The sequence below is a fragment of the Dothidotthia symphoricarpi genome (assembly GCF_010015815.1).
Source record: "Dothidotthia symphoricarpi CBS 119687 unplaced genomic scaffold P153scaffold_20, whole genome shotgun sequence".
NCBI lineage: Eukaryota > Fungi > Ascomycota > Dothideomycetes > Pleosporales > Dothidotthiaceae > Dothidotthia > Dothidotthia symphoricarpi.
The window spans coordinates 537,274-562,760 of record NW_022985027.1 but is presented as its reverse complement, the minus strand read 5'-3'; the positions used below and the strand labels follow the sequence as shown (position 1 = coordinate 562,760).

The 25,487-nt window shown below is 51.0% G+C and overlaps 11 protein-coding genes across 11 annotated transcripts; 6 read left to right on the top strand and 5 right to left on the bottom strand.

Moving 5' to 3' along the window:
• Nucleotides 1-490: 490 nt before the first annotated feature.
• P153DRAFT_299986 (uncharacterized protein) lies at nt 491-2,980 on the top strand (the record flags this gene model as incomplete). The annotated part of the gene is made up of 2 exons (XM_033664306.1): nt 491-996; nt 1,048-2,980. The coding sequence occupies 2 exons, from the start codon at nt 491-493 to the stop codon at nt 2,978-2,980; spliced, it is 2,439 nt and encodes an 812-aa protein (XP_033519853.1).
• A 421-nt stretch (nt 2,981-3,401) lies between these two features.
• Nucleotides 3,402-4,644, bottom strand: P153DRAFT_370120 (uncharacterized protein). Its single transcript, XM_033668959.1, has one exon. It carries the CDS (start codon nt 4,356-4,358, stop codon nt 3,687-3,689), a length of 672 nt encoding a protein of 223 aa, XP_033519852.1. The 5' UTR covers nt 4,359-4,644; the 3' UTR covers nt 3,402-3,686.
• Nucleotides 4,645-4,914: 270 nt separating this feature from the next.
• P153DRAFT_370119 (glutathione S-transferase) lies at nt 4,915-6,094 on the bottom strand. Its single transcript, XM_033668958.1, has one exon. The coding sequence runs from the start codon at nt 5,873-5,875 to the stop codon at nt 5,153-5,155; it is 723 nt and encodes a 240-aa protein (XP_033519851.1). The 5' UTR covers nt 5,876-6,094; the 3' UTR covers nt 4,915-5,152.
• P153DRAFT_378899 (dimethylaniline monooxygenase) lies at nt 5,979-8,141 on the bottom strand (the record flags this gene model as incomplete). Its single annotated transcript, XM_033669834.1, has 5 exons — nt 5,979-6,045; nt 6,276-7,111; nt 7,307-7,453; nt 7,501-7,771; nt 8,011-8,141. 5 exons carry the CDS (start codon nt 8,139-8,141, stop codon nt 5,979-5,981), a joined length of 1,452 nt encoding a protein of 483 aa, XP_033519850.1.
• A 456-nt stretch (nt 8,142-8,597) lies between these two features.
• On the top strand, nt 8,598-10,228 carry P153DRAFT_370118 (TauD-domain-containing protein). Its single transcript, XM_033668957.1, has 3 exons — nt 8,598-9,186; nt 9,237-9,382; nt 9,434-10,228. The coding sequence occupies exons 1-3, from the start codon at nt 8,731-8,733 to the stop codon at nt 9,978-9,980; spliced, it is 1,149 nt and encodes a 382-aa protein (XP_033519849.1). The 5' UTR covers nt 8,598-8,730; the 3' UTR covers nt 9,981-10,228.
• Nucleotides 10,229-10,409: 181 nt separating this feature from the next.
• On the bottom strand, nt 10,410-12,057 carry P153DRAFT_400269 (S-adenosylmethionine decarboxylase; the record flags this gene model as incomplete). The annotated part of the gene is made up of 2 exons (XM_033671804.1): nt 10,410-11,884; nt 11,937-12,057. The coding sequence occupies 2 exons, from the start codon at nt 12,055-12,057 to the stop codon at nt 10,410-10,412; spliced, it is 1,596 nt and encodes a 531-aa protein (XP_033519848.1).
• Nucleotides 12,058-12,476: 419 nt separating this feature from the next.
• P153DRAFT_400268 (uncharacterized protein) lies at nt 12,477-13,030 on the top strand (the record flags this gene model as incomplete). Its single annotated transcript, XM_033671803.1, has 2 exons — nt 12,477-12,812; nt 12,875-13,030. The coding sequence occupies 2 exons, from the start codon at nt 12,477-12,479 to the stop codon at nt 13,028-13,030; spliced, it is 492 nt and encodes a 163-aa protein (XP_033519847.1).
• A 107-nt stretch (nt 13,031-13,137) lies between these two features.
• On the bottom strand, nt 13,138-16,363 carry P153DRAFT_370117 (uncharacterized protein). Its single transcript, XM_033668956.1, has 8 exons — nt 16,087-16,363; nt 15,422-16,037; nt 15,280-15,377; nt 14,992-15,234; nt 14,587-14,940; nt 14,299-14,542; nt 13,719-14,245; nt 13,138-13,672 (listed from the first exon to the last, which is right to left on the bottom strand). The coding sequence occupies exons 1-8, from the start codon at nt 16,180-16,182 to the stop codon at nt 13,190-13,192; spliced, it is 2,661 nt and encodes an 886-aa protein (XP_033519846.1). The 5' UTR covers nt 16,183-16,363; the 3' UTR covers nt 13,138-13,189.
• P153DRAFT_370116 (DNA repair helicase rad25) lies at nt 16,364-19,408 on the top strand. Its single transcript, XM_033668955.1, has one exon. It carries the CDS (start codon nt 16,655-16,657, stop codon nt 19,064-19,066), a length of 2,412 nt encoding a protein of 803 aa, XP_033519845.1. The 5' UTR covers nt 16,364-16,654; the 3' UTR covers nt 19,067-19,408.
• On the top strand, nt 19,369-20,800 carry P153DRAFT_434506 (NAD(P)-binding protein; the record flags this gene model as incomplete). Its single annotated transcript, XM_033673086.1, has 3 exons — nt 19,369-19,438; nt 19,659-20,284; nt 20,380-20,800. The coding sequence occupies 3 exons, from the start codon at nt 19,369-19,371 to the stop codon at nt 20,533-20,535; spliced, it is 852 nt and encodes a 283-aa protein (XP_033519844.1). The 3' UTR covers nt 20,536-20,800.
• Nucleotides 20,801-21,642: 842 nt separating this feature from the next.
• P153DRAFT_348622 (uncharacterized protein) lies at nt 21,643-24,268 on the top strand (the record flags this gene model as incomplete). Its single annotated transcript, XM_033666210.1, has 7 exons — nt 21,643-22,235; nt 22,283-22,574; nt 22,656-22,800; nt 22,924-23,116; nt 23,169-23,257; nt 23,313-23,517; nt 23,567-24,268. The coding sequence occupies 7 exons, from the start codon at nt 21,643-21,645 to the stop codon at nt 24,147-24,149; spliced, it is 2,100 nt and encodes a 699-aa protein (XP_033519843.1). The 3' UTR covers nt 24,150-24,268.
• Between the last annotated feature and the right edge of the window lie 1,219 nt (nt 24,269-25,487).

Sequence of the window (25,487 nt, the reverse complement as noted above, 5' to 3'; positions counted from 1 at the left end):
GTTGTGCATTGACTCTGTTTGTCCCTCCGCTTTTCTCATCTCTTCTCTTTTCTGTCTGCTTTGATCCGTGTCTGCTTCGTTGCAACGGTTCACCCTCCTCTGCTCTACCTTGTCCGACCGCGCGCTGTGCTGCAGCAGTCACGTCGAGTTGAGTTGAACCAAGTCGAGTCGAGTCGAGTCTGGCCTTCCTTGTATTGCAGTGCGATCGCTCCTTCCCTTTGATCACGACGATTCGCGCGACTCCGAGGCAGACCTCACTCCAGACCCACCTCCATTCACTCTCCATACGGCCTCCAAGGCCCCTACAACCCCGCGAAATACGCTTCCTAAACACTAGCTAGCACGTTCATTCACTGCAAGCGATGCAACGATTTCTTTATCGGTAAATCCCACGACTACGCGCCGTCATCCTACTCCATACCACAACACGTTAGTAAGCACGCCTCAAGCTACGAGTTTACATATAAACAACACCAATACGCGCTTCACAATGTTCGTCCGGTCACCCCGCAGATTTGCGATTCTTTCTTGCGTAGCATTTATTTTCATTGTTGCCGTGTTGCAACAGAGCCCGTGGGCAAACGAGAAAGTGTACGAACGCATTTCGCTATTCAACTCTGGAACAAACAAGCTAGACCAGGAACCGATACCACCTCAGGATGATGACAAATCTCTCCCAGAACAGGTCGCAGATTTGTTGCATGAGACAGTGCCTGTCGCAACACCAATCGCCATTGATGTCGAGCTGGCGGCTGGAGGAGCGGGCTCCAATCCGGTAATACTGCCTGTTCCAAACACCAAGCCTCATCCACCATGGGTGACTGCACCTTCGAGAACGGCTTCATTTATTCCGCCGACCCCGCGACCGACAAATGTCAGAGAGTACTTGAAGAAGATGCTGAAATGGAGCCGTCCGAGCTGGAATGGACATTGGCCACCTTTCTCGGATTATATCAACATGGAGTACGATCCAAATCGGTGGGAGCAATTTGACATGTGAGTAGTAACCTAAGCATTTATGGCACGGACGTGACTAAGACGTTACAGGGACTTTCGCATCTACGAAGCCGGGCATGATAAGCTCAATGACTCCATCGCATCAGACCCGATAGCCTATAAACCATTTCCGAAGTATAATAACCCTGAGTGGAAGAAGAAGTGGAAGGGCGAATACAACCCTTGCATAGGCCCGAGAGGTGTGGCACTCAATGAGAGCACAGACGACGAGGTGCAGGTGTACCGGGGTGTTCCTACCGACTTTCCTCCTGTGTATGCTGGTGGTTATGATGTTGTTGGCCTGGACGATGATGTTTGTTTCGATCGGTATTCTCGATACGGTCCCTATGGCTATGGCGACGATGAGTTTCCCGACGATGTCAAGAATTGGATGGCTCCCGAAACTGTGCCCGACTGGCCTCAAGTAAGATGGGGAGAGCTTCAAGACGATTGCCTTGCACGCAATAGCGAACGCTATCGTCCCGGCGCGAGGACACCAATCGTCAAGGTTCCCAGCACTGCGCTGCCAGCGCCCGCAGTTGCATCATCCGCCTTTGCGACCCCGGAAAACACGAGCAGAGGTAATCTGGAAAACAGAGAACCGCAAGAGCAAAAGTATCACCATCGTACGGCCATTCTCATTCGTGCCTGGACTGGCTACACCTATGAGGAGAACGACATTACAGCAATTCGCGCCATGGTTTCAGAACTCTCGCTTCAATCCGGAGGAGAATATCAGGTATTCCTCTACGTACATGTCAAAGACGCCAACATTCCAATTTTCTACAACCAAAAAGTCTACGACCAAATTCTAGAAGAAAATGTTCCCGAGGAACTCCGCGACATCGCAATCCTCTGGTCAGAAGCCATCTTTCCCGAATGGTACCCCAAAGTTATGGACTGGCAGGTCTATTGGCAGCAGTTTATGTGCTTGCAGTGGTTTAGTCTGACGCATCCCGAATTCGACTATGTCTGGAACTGGGAGACAGATGCTAGGTATACTGGGCACCACTATCACTTTTTTGAGAAGATTAGCGAGTTTGCGGACAAACAACCTAGGAAACTACTATGGGAACGAAACAAGCGGTATTACATTCCGAGTGTACATGGGGATTATCAATCGTTCGTCGAGAATACGCACAAGGACGTTCTCAATGCGTCAGCAAATTCGCTCATTCCGTCGCCAGTATGGGGTCCCCGACCGTGGGTACGAGCGGATCCTCCACAGAAACCGCTTGGCCCAACACCACCGACGAGCTTTGAGGATGACGACTTCGAGTGGGGTGTCAATGAGCCAGCGGACTTCATTACACTCCTACCAATGTGGGATCCTCGGAATACAACTTGGTCCTACAAGGACAAGATCTGGAACTATCTCCCTGGCATTCGACCAATCTTCACCCCAGAAGACGGCCACGCAGACTCGTTCACGCACGAAGACTTCGAGCAGATCGATCGCCGGGTTTTCATCAATACTGTTGTGCGCTTCAGCAAGAGAATGTTGCAGGCTATGCACGAGGAGAATCTTGTGGGACGCAGCATGCAAGCTGAAATGTGGCCCTCGACTGTAGCTCTCCAGCACGGGCTCAAAGCCGTGTATGCACCACATCCCATCTTCAACGACCGCCATTGGCCTGCTGCATATTCGGAAGCAATTTTCGATACTGCATCAACCGTTGATCCGTATACTGGTGGCGCCGTTGAAAGTCGACAGGGAGCGTGGACGGAGGAAGCCGATTCGCCGTACAACCACGATCGCGAGTACAACTTCCAGGGTTGGTCGTGGTATTATGCAAGCAGGTTCCCGCGCAACCTGTACAGAAGATGGCTCAACTGGCCCATTGCTAAACAGATGTGGGGCGAGGATGACCACATCGACGGTGGACCGGGCTTCGACGGGAACTTAGAGGAGCAGAGGATGTGCATGCCAGGGATACTACTGCATCCTGTGAAGAGAATGGTCAAGGACAAGGCAAAACTGTGAAAGAACTGAGATCTTGAGGAAGGATATTCGGAGGGTATGGGTGGAGGATATTGTCGAAAAGTTTGACATGCGTATTCAGCATTTTTTTCTTCTTCTCTTCTTTCTGACAAGGCTCTCTGAGTCTTCTAGGTTCTGTAGGGGTATGAGACATATGGGCAATATGTTGGGCGCATGGGCGTCGCAGTCTTGGGCTACTGGTATAGCTTCTTCCTATGGGTCTTATGTTGCCGAGCACACTGGACTCGAGTCGACATCTAGCGAGCACTGTGTGTATGGGTAGATAAACGCACTTTTTGATATGAACGAAACGATTAGATTACATACTTCAGATTCTGTGCCTGTATCACCTATGTTACATCTTGAATGAGGATTGCACATGAACTTCAAAAAGTGAATACGAGCATTCAAACCAACGAGTGGTATGGCTGTAACTAATCGCCTACTTTAGTGCAGTCGATGCATTTTCAGGAATAGGTGTAAAAATATGCATTAGTAACGCGAGAAACACGTCGACAATGAGATAATACCTGATGATGTGAAGACGTAGCGGATAGAATAGAATATAAAACTATTGAAATACATTTCTTATATTTTGATTGTGATGCTTTATGTGTGAGCCCATGGCGATAAATTCCCCAACTTCTTCTCTTCATATATCCCAGACATCCTACACGGATTCGCGAACGTGTATATTTTGGTCGTACGTTCAGTTCCAGGACTCTACACTCAGCTCCTCACCCAGCTTCGCATCGTTGCCCTCGACAACAATCTTCCTCACGACCACACCTACTACATCCCACTTGCTGTTGGTGTTCACAAACTCAAGCCCTGAATCCCGTCTCTTGCCCGACTTGTCTTCTCCTCCAACCTCGCGCATGACCTCCCAGTTGCCATTTCCAACATCGACAAGCCGAGCACGCTTGTAGCTCGCGTTGGAAACCTGGCGAGAAGCGACGACAAAGCCAGCCTCACCCTGCTCCTGGATCCACTTCTTAGCCTCCTCATCCTGCCACACCTTCTGCAGCGCTGCATCCGCATCTTTGAGCAGCCTCACGCGCTGCTCCTCCGCTTCGATGGTGCCAGCCTCCATGCCTTTCCCAAGAGGCTTCTGCAGAAGATGTGTTCCACCAAAGCTCTCGATGAAGTGGCCGTTGTCCGAGTTGAAGAAGATGACATCCTTGTACCAACGTGTACCGACGTCGTCGTAGTCACGGTCTTCGAGCGTCGTGGGAGTGAGCTTCGACCCTTTGGAGACGAGCTGACCGCATGGTAGTGTCTCTGCGGGAAGGGGCTGCGGCAGGAGTGCCAAGTCAGGGACAGCCGAGGGGGACAGGGGAGCTTCAAGGTAGCTCGGTCGGCGAGAGTATTTCGCTGCCATGTTCACAAACTGTATTTGATAATGTAATGTTGATGAATATATCAATGAGATGCAATTGAGCAGTAAATAAGGATTTGCAAGCAGTATATAGCTGGGCTGGGACGAGCTGTGGACGTGCTCTCGTGAGGGGTCAATAAGCTTTATGTGACTTCATCCTACCGTTCGGGGGCAGTAACCCCGCATTCTAAACGTCACGCTCGCGTTACAGTACCGGGGATTGCCAATTGCGAGGCTGTGGTGACGGTGATTCGACTCGCACTGTATCCATGGCAGTGGTGTGACCGATCAGGTGCATGTGAGGTTGGAGGCGAGATGGCGTGTTGTTGTAGCAAAGTATCCCCGCCAAGACAAAGATATGGAGCAGCATGTCCCGGTCCGTTCCGTCTCCAACTCTTTTCTGTCCACATGCAACACCTTTCGATGATCACAAAGCCCCTTCTCGCCTGCGGCTCTCGGTAACATGATCTCTTGTGCTAACAGGTTTGCGGCTTTAGTTAATATTCATCGAGATTGATCAATAGCTCTGAAACCAACTCGCTATATTCAGGAGAAAAGATGACACTACTCCATGTACTTTGAGAAGAACCCTGTGACCATGTTCTTAACGCATGATTTCGTGTCAGTAACGTGCGTGAAGACAAACTGAACTTGTTACAGGTGGTAAAGGCAGAACGTGCCACTTCCGCTGAAGACAGTTGTTTATTTCTGACAAGCATACCTACAAGCCGCCTCTACAACTTCTCATCTTTCCTGGGCGCATCAGCACCATCCTGCTTGAATACGCCTTGAGTTACTCACGGCTTCGCTGCCATAGCCTTGGCGAACGCCTCGAAAATCGGCGGCCCCTTGGCACTCAGACCCTCCTCGATATCTAGCTCTGGGTCTCCCTTCTGCATTGCACGCCTGTAGGCCTCCCTCTCCCCAATTCTCTTCAACCACTCCAAGATGCCCTCATACTCAGTCAAGTCAACCGGCTCGAATTTTCGCAACGTTGAGAAACAACATCCGGTCATGATATCTGCGGCTGTAAACTCCTCGCCAGCAAGCCATTTGTTCGAGAGAAGGCGATTGTTGATATGATCCATGGCCGCTGCGACTCGTTGTGCGTTGCCCCTGTAACGTATATCGGATTCGCCAACCATGCCACGGGCCAGTGCGCGACGCATCATGCCAGATAGCAAAGTTGCGTTGGAAAAGTGGAACCAGTAAAGATAGTCTGCGTAGTTCTTGTGATCAGGCTTCAAAGCAAGTCTTCCGCCGCCGTACTTGTAGATGATGTACTCGGTGATCGCTCCGGATTCAGCAAAGGTTACAGGGTTTTCAGCATCGGCGGTAAAGTCTTCGAGTATGGGAGAGGCGCCCATGGGGTACTTTGCTTTGAGCTCGGGTGGAGAAAGGAGGGGAGCACGCTGGTAGAGCTTAAGCTCGTATGGGATGTCGAGCTCTTCAAGGAGCCAGGGGATACGTTCTCCCTGGCCGACTTGGAGGTGGTGGACCACGAGCTTGGGCGAAGACATCTTGATAATTAACTTTTGGATGGGTTTGATTGTGCGGTTACTGGGCGTGATCAAGTATTTATTCACTCGGTCGTTTTCGGCTCTGTGGAGTTGATTTCCAGTATCACATTCCGCTAAGATTGATAAGGCCTATCCGAATATCCTCGACGAATTGACGTTGACGACCACGGCTTCGTCTTAAGCTTCTTTGAGTTACCTCGAGGTGGAGGTGACGGAGGGTCCGTCTTGCCTCGGCCAAATACGCCTACGTCATTTTTAGTAGCGGCGGGCGACAAGATCATTCAAGCATGCCATTGGCGTAACTTCATCACGAAATCGCAACTTCAAAGCAGGTAATGGGAAAGCACAAATCATGAAAATCTCGAAAAGATACACAGACCTGAATGATTGTACCATCTACCAGCACGTCACTTCAAGTTTTCTGCCTGGTGTCGACTCAACAGCATACAAGGCTTTCACCCTTTGTACCTGTTCTTCTCTCGCGGTTTTCCACTGTTCTGTATAACCCTCCAATCTCTGTTCTCCAACAAGGTCAAGGTCTTTGTTCACCCAATCTAAGAGGCCGTTTACATACTCCTCTTCCTGATTCCTCAGGCTATGGAATGCTTTCCCATACCCTTTAGTCTTCACTCTCTCCTCGTACTCTGCTCGCATGACCTGTTCGCTGGGAAGCTTTGCTCTTCCAGATAGTACCTTGGCCACAACCATAGCCTGAAACTCGAAGAGCGTGAAGGTCGCAGTGAAGAACGGTACGCCAACGAATGCAAGAGAGGGGTCCTTGATGTAGAAAATGTCTTGGTGCAGGTTGTGAAATTGTGATCCGTCTGTGACGAGAAGGCTTTCATTGGCCTTGTCAACGGCCGTTTCGTCGGAGTGAAGATGCGGGAGGAACGGCAGAGTGGGGTGATAGCCCGTGCAAAGTATCACGTGGTGAATATCACAGAGCGTTTGCCCTGATCTGAGGGCTATGGTAGCTGGGATAGGTTCTTGTGTGGCCAGTGACGAGCTGATTTTGCTATTCGAGCTGTCTTGACTGCTGTCACTGTCTTCACTACTTTCACTGCTTCCTGTGTTGAAAGATATGACCTCAGCAATTCGGATTCCGTTCTCTGGCAGTAGGTTCGCGGAGAGATCGAAGGCACCGTTCCGAGAACTCTGGTAGATGGTTTGGGCTGTTGGAGCAAGCTCGCGAGCGATGTCTGTCGCAGACACACCCCCTCCAATCAGCAAGAAGTTCTGTAACATGATTAGAGGTTTTGGGCTCATGTTTGGATTCTGCTAGGCGAGTGACGCGAGTGACTATGGGTTCAAAAACAGAAAGTGAGGTTTTGCATCTTATGTGATGGTGACACTCGTGTTGAGGATATGACGACGAAAATGTAATGAAAAGGTAGATAGCTAGGAGAACTGATGAAAATCATGCCTACATACCTTGCCCTGGAACTCTTCTGGTCTCCGGTAACTTTTCGAATGTTGAATTCTGTCAGGCCATCTACGTTTCCATTCTGCTAAGCCATGGATGTCAGGCAGTCTTGGCGAATGGTAATGCCCAGATGCTACAACAACGGCGTCGAACTCCTAGATCGCGTAAGTCAGTATTCCTCGTCCACAAAACATCAACTTACTGAAGAACAAGTCTCCTGGAAGATGCCTCCAGACGGGTCAATACGAAGGGTCGATGTCTCTACGACCCATTCTCTTTCATTTTTCGTCACGTTTCTGACTTCGGTATCGTACTTCGTAACGTCATGAACTCCTGCTCTTACTGCAGTATCTTGAATGTATTCTTCCAGTACATCATGCGTTACAAAATCTGGAGTGTCGGTGGGAAACCGGTTCAATGTTGTTTCCAGTAGCCGCGTGCCCACATTGTTTTTCAACCCCGAGTAACATGGACTTCATGGAGTAAGTTGATGGGCTACAAAGTCTCTCGTACAGAAAAGTTTCCCATACCCTGGTGGTGCATGTAACAGCTTTTCGGTCTCTGAATCGTTGAAACCGCTTTTGGTGTAACTCAGCCCAGCTTGTGATGGTGAGACCGCAGGGTATATCGGCTCTAAGGGCTTTCTTTCGTCGTATAACCTTGCAGGAGGGTTAGAAACATCGATGTGAATCAATGGCATTATACATCTTACCATACACCTCCTGCCGCGTTGGAACGTTCAAAAACTGTGACATCGATACCCTCTTTTCTTAAGTGGCCAGCAGCTACTACGCCGCTTATGCCAGCGCCGATGACAGCAACCCGCTGAGTGTGAGGAGCCATAGGGTAGAATTGAAGTTAATATACACTACTGATGGTCTCCAGAACTATATGAGTGAAAGAGAAGATATGTTGAACAACGAAGCAACAACAGGAGCGACCTTTACTCGAAGCAACACGAGGGCAAACTGCCAACACAAAGACAGTAACTCGATGCATCTCTCATGCGAGTGTAACATATCGTGATCACAAGTGCTTGGGAGCACAATCATCTCATCTGCTGTGGGTATTGCGTGTACCCTTCTCCACAACGTCGTTTTCCGAATTGAGGAATCCGATGGATTTCCAATCACTCAACGTCTGAAATAGTTGCATGCCACTGGGTATTAGAGCCATGGAGAATTGTCGGAATGATAAGGTCGGGGAAGTTGACTGGATATGCGCAATCATCCTAGCCGATGATGTGATTACCCTAGCCGATGAGGTGCTACGTGAACGCATACTCCGCTCCACGCCCAATATCACGTCAATAATTATGGTGAAGCGAGTCAGATATATTGAGAGAGGAGAAGTATAAGACTGATGGTCAGTATGCTATGAACACAGCATAGACAGTCTTTCACTTACTGTGTATTCGTTGTCCTCGATCACCATGGCTCCAGTAGCACTACCCATCCACACAGATATCCAAGAAAAGGATACCGTCCCTCAAAAGAAGGATACCCTCGGTCTACCAGAACCAGCGAGGCGAAGGCTAGAGAAGGCTGGCATCGACCTCTCCAATGGATACCCCCACAGACCAGCGAGGCCCCTATACCTCGACGACGTATACAAGATCCGTAATTATGATGTTGATTTCGTAGACCCTGGTTCCCGAGCAGACCCAGAGAAGAAAGCTTTATTCGGAGCCGCGAAAGAAGTCATTCATCTCACTGCACACATTGGCACGGAGATTGTTGGGCTCCAACTCAAGGATCTTACCGACCAACAAAAGGACGAGCTCGGTCTTTTGATCGCTGAGAGAAGTGTTGTGTTCTTCCGTGATCAGGACATATCACCTCAAGAACAGAAGAAACTTGGTGAATGGTATGGAGAGATTGAGGTCCACGTAAGCATTCCCCGGACTACCATCTGATCTATCACTCACTATAATTGCAGCCCCAAGTTCCTCATGTCCCTGGTGTTGAAGGAGCATCTGTCATATGGCCTGCACTGCAGGCTCTGGAACGTCCAGCCAGTTTCAGGCAAACTGGTGGAGCATCCCGATGGCACACAGATCTTGTGCATGAATATCGTCCAGCAGGGTGAGACCGAAACAATGAGATCACTTTGAAGAAAAGCTAAATTTGTGTTAGTGTGACCCATCTGCACAACGACACCATTCCCAAGATCGGCGGTGACACCTTGTGGGCTTCAGGATATGCTGCGTACGAGAAGCTTTCCCCTGACTTCCGTAAGATCATAGATGGCAAGCAGGCCGTCTATCGCAGTGCACACCCGTACCTAGACCGCAACGACCCAAGTGCTGGACCACAGTGGGTTGAACGCACGCACCCGCTCGTTCGTGTTCATCCTGCTACAGGCTGGAAGGCATTGTGGGTCAACAGGGCCATGACGGATAGAATCGTGGGACTGGACAAGGCTGAGAGTGACGTGATCCTCAACTACCTGTACGATGTGTATGAGAAGAACGTCGATATTCAGGTTCGCTTCAAATGGACGAGTGGAAGTTCGGCATTGTGGGACAACCGCATTACGATCCATAACGCGAGCTGGGATTATGAGGGTAACGAGCCTAGGCATGGCACAAGAGTGACGGCGCTGGCTGAGAAGCCGTTTTTCAAGGCAGATGCACCCACGAGGCGGCAGGCGCTGGGGCTTGCTGGGCCAGAGGATATCTGATAGATCAAGGTATTCTGCGGTTGATACAAGGATTAACGGCTTGTTATACAAACCTATGTATCAAATATATTTCGTCGGTGCGCATATGTAGACCTTTCTTGAACAATAGGCATCAGCTGAAATTATTGTATCATGTAGAGTTCAAAAGACGCTGTACGTGACCGAGAAGATGGTGATGATGTAAGGAAAACAGTTGAGAGTCGTGATCACAGCAGTTCGTATGTGCACGCATAATTTAGAAACGACAATCAAGATTCTTCAAGTAGGAACATCTGGCTGTAACGCAGCAAAGGACAACACCAATGAAAAGCGTGATGAAAGCACTCTTGAGAAATAATATACAAAACCTACAAATTTGTTCGGTGCGAGCCCTGCATCATCCCTTGACAAATTCCATTACAATTGTCCACCTCAAACCACAGTCTACTCCTAGTATACCTCTCCCAGCCTCGGCTTGCCTCCTTGCCAGTCATTGCGCTCGTAGTATCGGAACACCAGATCATACCCATCCAGATCATGCACGATGCGATCCACGCGCCTATAGCCTGTAATAGTCTCCATGCGCTTGCACTTCTCGACAGCGGCGCCCTTGGCTGGGAGTTCATCTGTAGGCTTGGCTTCGAAGAGCGTGACACTGAAACGCCCAGGCTTGAAAATCCCCACTACATGCTCAACGATGTCAGCCGTCTCTCTTCCAGTCTGACGGGCAGGCACGTTAGTCTCGAAGGACGCATAAGAGCACTGCGGTTCTGGCGTGACGTGAACAGTGAAGTAGTGTGTGGCGTCGGAGCCCTTCTTGGAGCCGTTGGGAGCGCCGCCAGGGGCAGGAACAACGCCGTTGGCAGAGAAACCACAGGGCGTAAAGAGATAGGCATCGATGCGTGCATCGGGGTACTTGGACGTAGGATAGACATCAGCCAAGCCACAGGCTTCGGAGACGACGGTGCCAAGAGAGTGTCCTTCGGTAGTTAGCTCCTCAGGGAATGTGAGCTCTTCGTCAGAGCTGAAACCAGAGTTATCAGACGAAGTCTGTTCGAAGACGTCGAAGCTATCGTCGGAAATGTGCGTGGTTGTCGCAGAGTTTAGGACAGTAGATCCACCAAGACTCTCGCACTTCTCCTCGGAAATAGACCCAAGGGCTTGGATAGCGTTTTTGCGAGCGTCACGAGCTTTCTGGAGATAACGACCTTCGGCGACCGCACTCGCGTCCTCGAGGTAGAACTGGCGGGCATTCTTCTCCTCGAGGTCAGTCATGAGAACCTCCAAGGTCTCATCTTCCTCCTCCTCCGTAGCCTGCTCACGCAACAAGCGCTGAGGGTGGCTTACAAACTTGGTCTCGGTCTCGTGAATCTCACGACCCGGGCTGGGAGGTGGTGTCAAGGTAGTGTCCGGGCCGGTGATGTACAAGTACCAATGCTCTCCATTCATCTTGCCAATCATGTAGGCACTGCCACCCTGGAATCGCTGATCCATGAAACGAACCTCGTCTCGCCAGCTGCGGTGAGGTCCATGCTGCTGATCAGGGTAGAGGAAGTTCTTCCTGCTGTAGAAGACGCGATACGGTGTGGCAGCCGGCGCAATGCCGGAGGAGGGCTGAGGTGCCACGTAAGGGAAGCCGGCGTCGACAGCAGCAATTTCCAGGAGGCGAGTGAGGCCCCAGAGCAGGGTCGTGGTACCGCAGGTCTTGAGAACAACTTTGTGGGGGAAGACGAAGAAGCTGGACTCGGACAGAAGATAGGCATCAACGTGCTCGGACTCGATTACAGAGAGAACCTTGCAGTTGACCAAATCGAGCATCTCCTTCCAAGTCTCAGCGGACACCTTCTTGAGCCCGAGGGGACCGGCCTGGCCAGGCAGGCTGGTAGCAGAAGCGCTAAACCATACTTCTAGGAGCTTCTCGGGGCCTGTCATGCGTTAGTGGGACATGCCAGCTATGGGGGAGTGTCGCGTATTTACCCTCGAAGGCATTGGAAGAATCGAGCTCAAGGGTAGCTTCCTTGTTGATGGTCAGATGTGGGGTGCCAATGTGCGACGACGGAGAGGCAGTGTAGTGCTTGGGAATGTCTGTAGCGACCATCTCTTGGGCGTGTTGCGGTCGAGCGCAAAAAGTTGTCGTGGCAGAGGTGGTTGCTGGGTGGGTTGTCTCTGGCGGTTGAGCAGTGAAGCACTATCTGCCGCCCAAACAAACAATGCGGTGCTTGCCCGAGAAGAGAAGGCCCACGGCGTGCGGGGTGTGGGGAGGCTGGCGCGTGCCAGCAGCAGCGGGAGGGTGATGCGGGTGAACGACAGCGGTCGTTAGGGAGGTCGGGCGGAGAGGGGGATGAACGAGGCTTTGGGGCGGGAAATGTTGTCAATCGGCGGTCCTCGCGCGACTAGAGTCCGATACCCTGGGCAAGTATCGGGTCCAGCAGACGAGGGGATCTGCTCAGGTGGGTGGGAGGGTGCGTGGTAGGGCGCGTGTTATCTGGGCCTGCGCTGGTCAGCACTGCTGCATACATGTACGGCGCGCAGTCGGGGCAGCACTCACTTCGCGGGCTTGGACAGAAAGCGAACCAGATCCTCTTGACGCATGGAATGGGGGAGACGGGCGGTGAAGAACGGGCTGCGGGCTGTCACAGCCTAGGCAGTGTGGTGGAGCGTGAAGAGTCGGTCTGCCAGCTTGACGGTGTCTGCGGGCAATGGCCGTTGGGCGCTGAGCAAACTGTCTGCTACGAGTCGCGTCTACACTTTCGCGGCCGTGGCGAGTTGGAGCAGGGTCGCGTACGGGAGAAGGCAAGAGCGAGCTTTGTAGCGGTCAAGGGCAGGCAGAGTCTGCTTACACGGCAGGTGCGGGTGCGTAGAGAGGGCAAAGTCGCGTGTGTGAATTTTTCATGCGTTGTTTTCTACCGTGCTAGCCCAAGTTGCCCAACGTCACCGCGCCCGCTGTGGCTGGGCTGGCTCGTGGGAAGCGAGGCGAGCTCCTGTCATCTCAACCCTGTCCAGCCCAACCCGTCTTGGCAAGCATCCTGCGTTTGGCTGCGGTATGGTCGGACAGTTATCATGTGCTCTAACCATGATGATAATATAACCTTACAGTTACAATCCGATTTAAAGATCAAGCATACCGCATTAACATCACCCAGTCACAGTACTATCCAACACAAACATCATATTGCATTCCTGCATAGCCACCTCTCGCCGCACACATCAAGCAGTATTGTAATACAACGCTACACATCTCTAACCGTCGCCGAAGCACTCCCAGCACCGCTGCCAGAACCTCGCTGCGTCGCCTGTGTGGCGGCTGCTCGCAAGTTCAGACTACCAATGCGTTGCACCAAGTTGCTTCCCACCGCATCCACCGCTCCACGAGGTGCCATAAGAGACGGTGTCTGAGCAGCACCTTCTTGCACCTTGAACAACCTGATACTCGTCTTGTTCCAGACACCTGCTGTACCCTTGGCTACGAGCATTTCCCCAGCGAAGATGAAGCCCCAAAGCAGTGACTCGTACCAACCAAGTGATAATGGAGACCATTCGAACATATGCACTCTGATAAGTGAAGGTTCGATACCACGTACCTCGGTCTCACGTATTGTTGTCAATGCCGCTGCTGTATCATTGGAATTTCCAGAGTTGACAAGCTTGGGTACGAGCTCTGAGATCAACATGAGCGCCGTGTGAAGCGGCAACTCGGAAAGCCAGCTCTCAAGCTGAGCGTAATGTCAGCATAGTCGACCATATAAGAACCTTACTTACCCATGTAACAGACGGCGTGAAGAACTCGTTCGCGCCCAGAGCTGGCGCCGCCATGCTGGCGAGGCTGCTGATGCTGTTCTGGCGAGAGAACGCCGGTTGTCCAACTGGCATTTTTCCTCGTGCCTTTTCTGACATGCCTCTCAATTGAAGTGGTACAGACTCATCAATAGATGATGCGATTGATGCGCTTCTTGACGCGCTTGACGGCGAGTGCAACGGTGATCGTGGTGGGTCTGGCTGGCGAGGTTCGTCTACATCTGAGTCGCTATCATCGCCATCATCGTCATCGTCATCGCCAATAGCAAACGCGCTATCCTCTTCTGGGACGTTGCTCAGCGTAGGTGTCCGGGAGATAGTAGGACTCCGCAGACTGTCGATAGAGTCGGTCCTCTGCAGCTCTCCACCCCCGTCCTTACGCAGTTGGCTCTGACGCTCAATTTCTTCCTGGCCACTCTCGAGCGTGAAGTCCCGTAGCGCCTGGAATCTCTTGCGAGAACGGACAATTGCATACACCAGATTTGGGTTATCTATTAAGCGCATCAGTTACCCCACAACGTCATAGCTGCAGTAAAGCACTCACGTTGATACTGGTGCTCAACCATAGCATTTAGAGCCTCCAGCAACGATTGAAGCAGAGTGTGGTTATTCTCGTTCGCAAGCAAGAAACTTGGTGACGACATGGATGCGAAAAGTTGAAGAAGTTTGGAGCTAGATGCACGTCCAAGGTTCTGCACGTATGCTGCAATATTGTTCAAGATAGCGAGTAGAGCAGGGTAAATGGCATCTAGTCTGCCTTTCCCTGTAGTAAGCAATGTATAGATTGACTGGAGACGTCAGCAGAGACAAATTCATTGCACGGGGCACGTACAGTGATGAGATAATCAGCATATGTGCCGTGAAAATTGGGTATCCGTATGCTTGGTGGAAGCGATTCCTGTCCCTCAAACGTCTTGTTCAGACTCTTACCAAACTGTGGCTCAACGCTCAACGTCTGGAGTACGAAAATGCACATTCGCACTAGCCCTTGTTTCGTGGGATCATTGCGCTGATCAATGGCATAATACAATACCAAGACGACGAAATCGTGTGCCCGGTCTGTGTCGATGATGAAGGAGCGGAAACGCTTATTGCATTGCAAGGCCTCCCAGAAAAGCATGATCATTTCGGGCGCCCATGTCAACGACTTGTGGCTTCCAGGCAAATATGCTGTGTTAGCTTGAAGCTGCCTCACGTTAATCATCGATGCACATGCGCTGTCATGAGATCTACTTACAGGCTGGTTCAGAATTCTTGTCATACCATCGACGAGGAACTGGAAGTCTTGAGGTCGATGTAATCGGCCAAGAAAATGACGGAAAAAGTTCTTTGGTGCTGGCCCGTTACCAGCTTCAGGGATGGGATACAGTATCAGTACCAGAAGTAGTTGGAGGCAGTATGTGACTAGTATCTGCCTTTGGTCTCGGAAGACCACATGGTCGTATGGCACTCGCCATGTGGCGGGGTTGTACTTCAATGTCTACGCGATTTAGCATTCTGGCACCGGAGCATATAGCATACGTACTGTGTTGAGAAGAGAGCATAATAGTGACAAGACGACTTGCTTCTCGGGACTGGTTGCGATGTACGTGATGGCCTTGACACCTTTCACTGGGAGTATACCTGTACATGGTTATAAGGGTCCATCGCCAGACTGACAAGCTTACCAGCGGACATGTACATGGACTTGCTTGCCAGAGTCAGCAGCAGCCGCAAGATCTCGGTCCTGTTGCTTTCAAACTCCTTGGTCGAAGCTACTGGCGTGTTGCAACCCACGCCACTCTGCCATATGGCATAGGAGACCTTGTTCTTGCCGGTGGGGACTTTGGGTAGAGTGAAGTCCGAGAAAAAGAGAAGGTCGACCAGCGTGTCGATGATCTCCTCGGCGAGTGGCTTGGCCTTTTCGAATTCTGGCTCGTTCGCGTTGGGCGTCTGCTCGGGGTCGGCTTCGTCAAAGATGACCTCGCTCCGCACAATCTGGCCCCGCCGACTGCGCCTTCGCCGCGCAGCCCAGAAGAACTTGTCCTCCCATTCCTCCAGATGGTCGGCCTCGTAGATGAACGGGAGCAGGCGCGTGAGCACGCGTATGCAGTTGAGGGCGTCCCGCTCGGGTGCTAGCTCGGGGTCGGGGAAGGAGGGGTGGTTGCGGAGGACGCAGAGACGCGAGCTGACGGCGAGGACGAGCGTCTCGAGGTTTTCTAGGTTGTTGTCGCGGGTTCGGCGGATATCTGCGGGCGAGAAGAGCGAGAAGACATCTTCAGTGGATTCAGGCAGCTCCCAGAACTGCCATAGGTGTTAGCACGGCCACACGGCTATGGCGCGCAGCACTTACGCTTGTCCAGTAGGCATCATCGGCGGGGATCTGGGTGGGCTCTGCCAGGCGGAAGATGCCCTGCTTGAAGGTGAGTTTTGAGTCGGACGCGCCCATTGGGATGCATGTCACTGCTTCATGGGTGTACTGTGTATTGTGTGTATTGAAGGGCCGAACCCTGGCTACAAGCGTTGACGTCGGCAATACAAGCACCGAGCTCACATGCTTTCGCGATTCTGAGCGTCGCGTCTCTCGCAAAGACGGCTCCAGCCTGCTATCACCTACCACTAGCCACTCACTGACTCACTCACTCTGTACTGGTTTGCTGACTTCTAGACTCCTCAGTACACTTTGGTACGGGTCTGTGGGGACGTGCAAGCGTTACGTCATTACTAAGCACCGTCTTATCTCATCGACGTCTACCTTCGCCTCTTCCCTCACGCCTGCACCTGTACTTCCACCCACCTACACCTGCACTTTTCCCCAGCACACCACGTCCTCCAGTTCTACCCATCACATCCAGTCGTCGCTCACAGGTGTATATGATAAAGGAAGCTCTCGCACACCGCCCAGACGTTGACTAACCATCATGCCTCCCAAACGTAAAGCGTCCCAGGTAGCAGCCGATACCGATGACGACGATAACTGGGATGAGCAAGATGACGGGCCCATGAGCGACCAGGAGACGTTTGACAAGCTGAAGAAAAAGTTCGACGTGAAGACCATGAGAAGAGAAGCACGCGGCAATCAGACCAAGGACGCAGCCGCGAACCTGTTCAAGAAGTCTGATCAATGGAACGCGCCACTGAAGCCTGATCATCACAATCGTCCTCTTTGGGTCAATGATTCAGGAGGTATCATCCTCGAATCATTTCATCCTCTCTTTGACGAGGCTCAGGATTTCTTGATCAACATCGCTGAACCGCAGTCGCGTGTCTCAAAGATCCATGAATACCAGTTGACCACACACAGTCTCTTTGCCGCAGTCAGCGTTGGCCATTCAAGCAAAGAGATTGTGGATAGGCTAGACCGATATTCTAAGACAGTCTTATCTGACACCATCATCCAGTTCGTCGGGAAGTCGACCAACGCATTCGGCAAGGCTAAAATTGTATTGAAGAATACGCTTTCTTACATTGAGAGCGAAGATCCTGCTCTTCTTCAGAAGCTCCTACGCGATGAAACCGTAGCCGCGTGTAGAGCAGACACTACCGATGGCCTCATCAAAGAGGCCGCACCCAAAATGGGCCAAATGGCCATCCCTGGTACCAAGATGGCCGCTGGCCAGAACCAGATGGCACAACAACCCCCCGCCGAGAACCCAGCACCAAGCGATATGATTGCCTCGTTGAGAGAAGATGACGGTGATGAAGACGTCGCTCAGGTCCATTCATTCCAGATTAAGAGTGAAGATCGAGAAAAGGTCGTCAAGCGATGCCGACACATAGGCCTCCCGCTTACAGAGGAATACGATTTCAATAACGATCACGTAAATGCAAATCTCGAGATCGACCTTAAGCCTCATGCGCAAATTCGATACTACCAAGAGAAGGCTCTGAGCAAGATGTTTTCCAATTCGCGTGCACGATCCGGTATCATTGTGCTTCCTTGTGGCGCAGGTAAGACTTTGGTTGGCATCACCGCAGCTTGTGGTGTCAAGAAATCTTGCATTGTTCTGTGTACCAGCGCAATGTCCGTTGTTCAATGGAGAGCCGAATTCATCAAGTGGTCCAACATCAATCCGGAGGATGTCGCTGTGTTTACATCGGACAACAAGACTAGCTTTCCTCGTAATGCGGGTATCATCATCAGTACATACTCCATGATCAGTAATGCTCGAAAACGATCTCACGACGCTGAAAAGGTCATGAATTTCATTCGAAGTCGCGAGTGGGGGCTTCTGATAGCTGACGAAGTGCACGTTGTACCCGCCCAGATCTTCAAGAAAGTCACTTACGAGATCGCCTCCCACACCAAGCTTGGCCTCACCGCCACACTACTCCGAGAGGACGACAAAATCGATGATCTTAACTTTCTCATTGGGCCGAAACTCTATGAAGCAAATTGGCAAGAGCTGTCGGAACAAGGTCATATCGCTAGGGTGCAGTGTGCGGAAGTATGGTGTCAGATGACGCCTGAATTCTACACAGAATGGCTAAAGCCCTCTTCGTTACAGAAAAGAGCCCTGCTTGCGATTATGAACCCCAAGAAGTTCCAGGCTTGCCAGTATCTAATCGAATACCACGAATCGCGAGGAGACAAGATTATTGTGTTTTCTGACAATGTCTACGCACTAGAGAAGTACTCCAGAACGCTCGGGAAAGCATTCATCTACGGCGCAACTCCACAGAGCGAGCGACTGAAAATTTTGGAAAACTTCCAACACAACCCCTTAATCAACACTATATTCTTATCCAAGATTGGTGATACGAGTCTGGATCTACCGGAAGCAACGTGCTTGATTCAAATTTCTTCGCATTATGGTTCACGTCGTCAAGAAGCACAACGACTAGGACGCATTCTTCGGGCAAAGCGGCGAAACGATGAGGGATTTAATGCATTCTTCTATTCCTTGGTCTCAAAGGATACAGACGAGATGTATTACTCCTCGAAGCGCCAGGCCTTCCTTGTTGACCAAGGGTACGCATTCAAGGTCATCACCCGCCTGGAGGGGTTGGAAAATTCGCGTACCTTATCTTTCTCCACGCCTCAGGACCGACGGGAGCTGCTAATGGATGTTCTCCTTGCCAAGGACGAGGATGGAAGAGCCGAGAAGATCGAAGGAGATGCATTCGATTCGAACTATGCATCCAACAGAGGCAACAAGAAGAAGAAAACAGGCGTGCGAAGAGCAGCAGGCACCCTGTCTGAACTGTCTGGTGGTCAGGATATGGCATACCTAGAGACGAATAAGAGCAAGAACAAGGAGCTCAAGGGAACAAAAGCAATCAAGAACCAGTTCATCAGGGGGCTTGCGAGAACAACTGGGAAGAAAACTTAGGTATACGTATCACTGGCGTCGCTATCTTGCGTTTGGAACTTAGACCTAGCGCAGCTTGGCTTCGACTTGGAGGATCGGAGACCAGGCCGTAATTGAGGCGTCTTTACAATCCGACAGACTAATCAAGGTTGGGCTCGCGTGCTTTTGACAGGTGTGCACTAGCTTGTCATTTTGTCCCGAAAGCATGGGTCCTTTTGTGGCTTGACGCTGAAGTATATTTTCACTGCATTTGGCTTTTGCTCACATCTTCAGCAATGGGCTAGGTATCATTGGTGCAATAACGTACAGATTGAACGACCAACATGTCCCACATTTTGATTTTGCTTGTGATTCGCCACGAGGAGTATCTACGCGAGTGTTTTGGCGCAGTTGGTCAGCTGGACGCCTGTCGGAGTTAGGCTGCTCTCGGATTGAGCCAGCATCTATCCCAACAAGGCGCTGCGGGATGTGACTATGTGACTCCCAAGATTCCTCCACCTCTCTCTTTCTGCGGAGATTTGACCTACGTTCCAATCAATATTTATTGGATAAGCGGACATGGATCGTTTATCATTTGACCTGGGCTTTGAAAACACCCACGTTCTTGTTACAGGTGGTTCCGGATTAATCGGCCGCGTTGTTGTTGATCATTTCATCGCGGCAGGAGCGAAAGTTTCATCTCTCGACATTGCCTATCCCAGCGACGCTCAAGCACACGCTACACAAACAAATCTCGTCACAATACACTGCGATGTGGCCAGCGAGGAATCTATACAACAGGCCTTCGCAACAGCAATCCAGATCTATGGGCCCGTTGAGATCTGTATAGCGCTAGCGTCTCTTGACCTCTCAGTTCTGGAGCCATCGTCGTTCGCTGATGCGTCCTTTGCCCAGTTACGCCGTGTACTTGATGTCAATGTGGCAGGCACATGGTTGACAGCACGAGAATGGATTCGTGGGTTACGTCAGGCAAAACGAGACAGCAAGCCACTGAACCATCCAAACTTGGTCATCATCGGAAGTGAGAGTGGTCATTTTGGGGAACGGCAGAACGCAGAGTACAGCCTGGGAAAGAGTGCAGTACAAGGTGGCCTGCTGATGAGCTTGAGAGCCGAAGTACCAAGGCAGTGGCAAGGCGCTCGTGTCAATGTTGTTGCCCCGGGACCGGTACAGACGGAGAGATGGTTTGAAGAGTGCAAGTCTAATCCAGACCAGTACTACTTCGAGGCTCAAGCCACGGTATTTGACACCTCTCCCGTCATGCAACACCCAGCCTTGCCCAAATCGGCACTACCATCACTAGCAGCTGCTGAATATTTGCTAACTTGCTCAAGACTGCGCTATGTGAGCCAGTTCCTGTCAAAGCTGTCGCAATGTCCATTCTCGCTGTGGCCAGTCACAACTTCAGCAGCCACGTCCACGGTCAAATCCTAAATGTAGATGGCGGCAAACAGGGAAAAGTGGTGTGGACGAGGGACGAGGTAGTTTGACCCCTGGAACACATACAATTCGATCGGCACGCTCTTCCGTGCTGATACCCATCATTGTTGATTACTTTGTAGACGTCACCTTTAGACGTTACCGGCCAAAAAAAATTGCACTACATCAAATAGACTGCACACATGAATACTTACATCTATCATGATTTGACAGGAAGCATTGGCATGTTGCTTGCTTAGCCACAAGGCATCAATCATCTACACACTTAGCGTAAACTCGGATCACGGACGGAGTTTGATAGAGGGTCGCGCGGCTATAGTTGCTAATTCGCATGCTGACATTTACCCATCCACACACGATGAATTTGCAGAGCTATGCTCGTTGCAAGCACTGCCCAGGCAGACCAATGTTTCCGGCGATGTGGCGCATGACCGAGCCTTCTGATGCAGGCCAACTTAAAACAGTGCGCGCAACCGGCCATGACTTGCCATCTGTTACCTGGGACCAGGCACGTTGTACCTGATCTGTGTGTTCCTCCGTGCTCAGCAGCCGGATACAAGTACGCGAGCCTTGGTAGGTAGTGTGGCTTCATCACCAACCGGCACCGGCCGATTTGACGCACGGTAGAGCTACCAATCCGCGCCAACGGAGACGATGCCGCAGCGAATCAATTGCCCGAGCTTGCTCGAGCTGCTCAGCACTGCCGCTACATTCCGCGGAGCAACTCAAATCGGCATGCTCGTATTAGACCCTGGAGCCTGTTATACGAGATCGAACCCTGTGCTCGTCATCGACCTCGTTCCTTCTGTTGAAACGTCGATGAGCCACAATCATAGGCAATGAATGGAATCTCCGAGAGGCAAAAGCCTGCCAATAAGGGCCAGAAGATTCTCGCCAGACAGATCCGAGCGAACAGGGGGCCTTGTATCTGGTGCGCCTTCTCCCGCCGGCATGCCTTCCCCACAGAAAACTCTTGTTTCCTTTCCCATCACGACTCTGCATCTTGATGCCGTGCCATGGTCCCGCTGCCTTCGACAGGCCGATATCAATGCTGTTGACTCGCACAACGTCTTGGCTCAAATACACCTCTGCAAGATCTTTTCTTCCCCTTCTGATATATCATAATGGCAAACTTCCGCCCTCTCCAACCCGCTCCCATGGATCAAGAGGCTCCACTGCAACCGCAAAGCAGACCGCTACTGACTCAGAAGCCAAAACGGACGGTAACTCTGGGTGCCTGTGTCGCATGTAGGAAACGAAAATCCAAGTGCGATGGCAGCCGTCCGGTGTGTACCTGCTGTGCACAGAAGGACACCGAATGTGTATATGAGTTGGGCCCAAACGAGAAGCCGTCACAGGCTATGAAACGGAAGAACGAAGAGATGCAGGGTGAACTGCTGAATCTGCGCCAACTCTACGACTTTCTCCGTTTGCGTCCCGAGCATGAAGCTCAGGAAATCCTCAGGCGCATTCGAGCGAACCCTCCAGACGCTTCACCATCTCAGCGTATCCAAGAGCTAGCAGACTTTGTTCGCCATGGAGACCTTCACATTCAACGGCCCTCTTACAGACTGCATTCTACATACTACGAACCCGGGTCTGTAACTTTGCCACCTCTACGTCTGGCACTCGACTCGCCCGGTGCTCTAGGGTCCGATACTCTCTCCTTTCCTGGCATGTTCTCCATGGGGTCAGATGGACCATCAACTCAACGACGAAGACTCACTTCGGACGTGAGTGTGCCAGCTCGGTACGTCGACACTGGTCGCCTCCATGCGCTTTTTTGACCAACTTCAGCTCAGATAGCCAGAGCTCCTTTCATCCTACTTCGATAGAGGCTATCATAAATCCGTCTTCCTCTGCTGAAGCTGAAAGTCCGAAAGTTGATCGGCGATTGAGGTCAGTACAAAATTGGACTAAAGCGACGAATGATGTTACTCTCTTGGTTGAACTCTTGACGCGGTGGACAACATGCGAGCACGACTATTTTCACTATCTTGAACGAGATTCTTTCCTTGACGATATGGCAAGCGGACGAACCGATTTCTGTTCCGAACTGCTTGTCAATGCGATGCTGGCTTCTGCTTGTGTAAGTCCACGACGATTCCACATCGCTCTGGACTTTTTGGTTGCTCCGTCCATCCTCGATCACTGGCTTACGTAGCGATAGCTCCACTCCCCCGCTATAAGAGACCGAGCCAAACCGTTTTCAAAAAAGTCTTTTACGATTGTGTTCTATGAGGAGGCCATGCGACTATGGAAGCTCGAAGAAGGCAGGGTCAGTTTGACCAATTTGCATTCTGCCATTGCTCTCTGTAAGTTTTGTTTGACCTCTTAGCTGTGTCCACAAAGATCACTGTGAGATTCTTTCGTTGGTCTGAGAAGCTACGACTCTCGATATTATACCAAGAACCCCTATTGACTAAAATTCGGTACAGATATAGTGTTTGCCAAGTATTGCAGAGACAAGGACGGCTACGTATATCTTTTGGAAGCCTGTCGTATAGGTCACGAACTTGGTCTTTTCCAACACCAACCGTCGCAAGCCAGCCAGAAGCCACCGCACGTTACGCAAGCCAAATGGGATAAAGTCCGAGACGTTACTGCATGGTCGCTTTTCAACTTTCAACTGTAAGTCCCATCTATGTCCTCAATCGCACAAGCTAGAGCTGATTGCTTTTAGATCAATGTCTTTCGTGTACTCATTTCCAGTGCCTATCAGAACTGTACCGTCCGTCACAATTCCATATCGGGACAAACCTGAGAGTGAAGGTATTCTGCCTTGCCTAGAGCAAAACAAAATTCAACTAATGTTTTGGCCAAAAAGCGTTTTTTCGTTCAGAGTGTGCTAGACACGTTATCATTCTCGACTCACTCGAAGCCTTCTCGAGTCGCCATGAGTCCCACAGACAGAGACAAATGAAGCCCGAACAGATAGAAAGGATCTACCAACGTTTGAAGGTGTGGTTCGATTCTCGACCGTCAAGTTTGAACCCAGACAAGGTGCCAAGCCGGGAAAACCTTACGAGCGCGTATGTGATCCACAATTTGACCTCAATGTTTTGTTGACCTCTGTTACAGTATGCACTACCATATACATGTTTTCCATTTGTTCCAACCGTTCCTCGAGGGTGAAGCCTACCGTGACCGCTCACGCTCTCTCGTATCTACTTCACTCAAGGAAATACGGCGACTTCTTGCTCTGCACGAGCTACGGCATGGTTGGGACAACGCCATCCCAATGGTCATTTACCCCCTCACTGTCGCAAGTTTTGGTGGTTTAGAAGAGTTGTTCTATGACCACTCACGCCAAACTCAAGCCGAACAGGACGAGTTATACCAAGGTCTACTGACGTGCGTTCGCATCTTCGACGCGTTGGCGAGCTATATGTTTTACGCGCAACTACTTTTCCGACTTTTGACTCAAAAGTGTCAGAAGCTTGGTATACAGCTGCCCGTTGAGCTGCAAAGTATCCTGAATTCATACTTGAGTGAAGAGTGGACGAAAAATGCAGCTTCGCTTGTCAGCAGTTCGTACGTTGTGGATACCCGAAAACCGTCGCTAGATGTGGAGAATGCTAGGATGGACGATATTATCTCACAATGGGAAGGATTAGCTCTAGACGAGATAGACGCAGGGAAAACACTGACCGCCATTAAGTGAGCAATATCAAGTGCTGTGCGTTTTACGTGTTGCAGGTGCTGCGGGTGGTGTCAATCCCTGTCTGTCCTGTCATTCGTATCTTGTCTTCCCGAGAATTGCAACATGGCCTGCGATGGACCGATAGCGCCTGGTTCCTTCCAACATAATTCTTGTAAATCTATCATCGTTTTCTATAATTTCTTTTTGTGACTTCGGTCGTCCTCGGTAGTACTTCAGCTTAAATGGGGGCGTCGCACAGCTTTGCTCGTGTTCCCCCTCTCCCCCACTTCCCGACGCTTTCCCAAACCTTCGATTCGTTCCGAGATTTTCCCCAGTCTCGTCTTCGTTCCGACACTTGCCCTACCAATACCAGCCATCTAGCCACCAAACCTCACCGCTCATACCATCACTGCTTGTTGAGTCGGCCCTTCCCTGCATCGACAAGCCTTGGAGAATGATTCGGTAAAAGTTGGCACTACAACGCAGTCGACATAGGTGATCGACCATAGCGATGGTCAAGTTACAACGCTCTCTCTCACTCCGCGGCTTCAAATTCAATGTGTGAACATGTGGGGCGGCTGAAGTGGCTGCTCGGATTCGTGTTCGCACTGAAGCGTCAACGTTTATTTTGCCGGTGATCATCACTGTGTGTGCTTATGTTTGTGCTTGTGCTTATGCTTGTGCTTGTACTTGTGCTTGTGCTTGTGCAATTTGCTTTTGCAGGGGACGGGTAGTCTAACGGTTGCTTTACCGTTTGGAAAAAGAGCTTCCGAGTTCCGCGATTTGGATCCGTCGAGACGAGGCAAGTGCATGGGCCTGGGTTTTGGCAAGGTTAGGAACCATGGTCGCGAGCTCAAATACTGCTTGAATAGGTCTAGTGACGTTGCTTCGGCAATTCAAGCTTGGGGGCCAGGGTTCGGCATTGCAACTTGCATGCCTACCCTGCATGGTCGAAAATTGACATCGACATCAACGTTACACGGAGATTTCGACTTGCGTAAGGGCTCCAGTACGCTCAGCCGTCGTCTCTGTTCGTCTTTCCATCTATTCGCGGAGCTTTGCATGGCTTGCGACTAGCAAGGCGTCAACAACTGGCTTGCACTCATCCCTAGTTGTGTGGATGGGCTGTGCCCTGGTAATCCCAACCCCCGTCGCCACTCACCAGCGACAGCCTTGTCAGAATGTAATCTTCCGAGGCCCCACAAACGACGGAGGCCACTTCCGGTCAGCCAACTGCATGTTTGTGCCTCATGGCATCAAGCATACGACGATCGGAGGATCCGAGAACGAGAGCGGGGGTTATGAGGGCCGATTTGGCCTGTACAACCTCGACTTGACATCATTCACACGCTTCCTCGA